The sequence below is a fragment of the Octopus bimaculoides genome, chromosome 29, assembly GCF_001194135.2.
Source record: "Octopus bimaculoides isolate UCB-OBI-ISO-001 chromosome 29, ASM119413v2, whole genome shotgun sequence".
Taxonomy (NCBI): domain Eukaryota; kingdom Metazoa; phylum Mollusca; class Cephalopoda; order Octopoda; family Octopodidae; genus Octopus; species Octopus bimaculoides.
Window position 1 is genome coordinate 9,255,882 of NC_069009.1, and position 2,334 is coordinate 9,258,215.

At 42.4% G+C, this 2,334-nt stretch overlaps 1 protein-coding gene across 1 annotated transcript in view; it reads left to right on the forward strand.

The window, feature by feature from the left end:
* LOC106878278 (uncharacterized) overlaps positions 1–2,334 on the forward strand; it is a 194,885-nt gene that overhangs the window by 161,518 nt on the left and 31,033 nt on the right. Inside the window, exon 24 of the mRNA XM_052977847.1 lies at positions 1,762–1,887. Coding sequence (XP_052833807.1) covers positions 1,762–1,887 — 126 coding nt within the window. The remainder of the gene's footprint in view (positions 1–1,761; positions 1,888–2,334) is intronic.

The window sequence follows — 2,334 nt, forward strand, 5'->3', positions numbered from 1 at the left end:
ATATATACGATGGGCTTCTTTCAGTTTCTGTCTACCAAATCCACTCACAAGGCTTTGGTCGGCCCAAGGCTATAGCAGAAGACACTTGCCCAAGGTGCCACGCAGTGGGACTGAACCCAGAACCATGTGGGTGGTAAGCAAGCTACTTACCACACAACCACTCCTGCGCCTATAGAAAAACCTCTCGACCAGACAGGGCCCTGGGACGATGGGATCTCGGGGCCGCAATGTGCGTTCGAGGTGTTCACCGAGTCCTGCAATTCGCATCAGTTTACGCGGATAGCCGCACTCTTCATCGACGGACGAGCTGAGTGATCCCTCGACCATTGCACTGTTTACATAACTTTCAGTGTTGGCTCTAAATTCTATAGAAAATCTGTAGAGATAACATAAAAGTGATTGTATTGCACTGCTAACACAAGAAGTAGGACATGGTGTTGACTTAGAAAGCATTTAATATCCTTGTTAGTATAGAAGATAGTATCAAAAAGGTCTTGGACTAGTTCTGTAGCACGCCAACAGATTGCAATATACGGTTGCATGCACAATGAGAGCTAGTAGTGACCTTCATGAGGCAGTGTGCTGGGTGACAGTGTTGTGTTTACTTTGCAAGTTGTGAAATTTGTGCTTTTGTGATCGCATGTATGCTGTGGTCTGCGATTTTGCCATGGACAGGAACAAAGAGCAAACATGAAATTTTGCATTAAACTTGGGAAGTCTACAACAGAGACATTGAGCATGCTATGGGAAACTTACGGTGACGAGGCAATGGGTTGTCTATAATGTTTCAAGTGACATGGGTACTTCAAAAGCAGAAGAATGTCCTTGGAAGATGATGACTGATCTGGAAGACCTGCCATGAGTGTCACCGGAAATGTGGTATTGTGCATCAAGAATTCAAACCCCACCCACCCATCCACGGCCAGACCGTCAATCAAGAGTTCTGCTGCAACATTTTGAAGCATCTGAGGGAGGATATTCAGCAAAAGCGGCCGGTTCTGTGGAGCATGAAGAATTAGATTCTTCACAATGACAATGCACTCTGTCTCTGAGCTCTCCTCTCTCATGAACTTCTCACCAAAAACAACATAGTGTTAACTCCGCACCCACCCCATTCGCCAGATTTAGCACCTGCAGACTTCCACCTCTTCCCTAAGATGAAAATGCAGCTCAAAAGTTGCCGCTTTAATACCATTGTTGAAATCCAGAGTGAATCACAGAAGGTCCTCGACTCGCTTATGGAAAATGACTTCCAGGCCAGATTCCAAAAGTGTCAGGAACACTGGGACCAGTGTATTGCTGGACAAGGTAACTATTTCAAAGGAGCTGACGTTAAAACTTAGGTAAATAAGTTACTTTTAATTAAACATAATTAGTCCTGGAACTTTTTGATACCACCTCGTATTATGGTTGAATAAAAATATATGGTGTCCCTACTTGCAAATAATATGTAAATAACAGCTGCCAGGAATGTGTTTAATATGTAAATTGGCCAATCCAGTGGAGCATCCTTAGGTGTTCCATTGGATAGAACTTATGATGATGTTGAAGGTAGCAAAGCTGGTGATGGTGATGATGACGATGATGATGATGACGGTAATACTGTAGTGATGATGATGGTGAAGATAACAATGCTGAAGATGATGGTGATGATGATGATGATGGTAGCAATGCTGGTGATGATGGGATGAAAATGGTAATGTTGATGTTGATGGTATTGATGATAGTGCTGATGGTTTTCATGCCATTCCCTCTTTCCAGTGGTTAATCTGTGTGTACATCTGGACATCTCCAACAAAGAACACCAGAAAATGTTCGACAGAATATTCTGTTACCTCACATTTGCAGTCAAACACGTACTCAACTGTGTGCCAAATAATAACAATGGTAAGTACCCCTGATACTGTCTCCTTGGTCTATTTGTGAGGGTACTTTATCCCAGGACTTCTTAAACAGACAAACATCAGCCCCTCTTTTTCATTGTGTCCAGTTTAGGCACCAGGCCAGCAATTTTGAGGGCTGGGTGTTAGTCCATTGCAACAACACCTGCACTTCACAACAATCTGTTATCTTTTAATCTTTTACTTGTTTCAGTCATTAGATTTTTGGCCATGCTGGGGCACCGCCTTGAAGAATTCATCATCAAACAAATCAGCCCTACTACTTATTGTTTTAAAGCTTGGTACTTATTCTATCGATCTCTTTTGCTGAAATGCTAAGTTACAGGGATGCAAACACACCAACACTGGTTGTCAAGCAGTGATGGGGGTGGGGACAAACACACACACGCATATATATAGACGTTATATACATATATATATATATATATATATA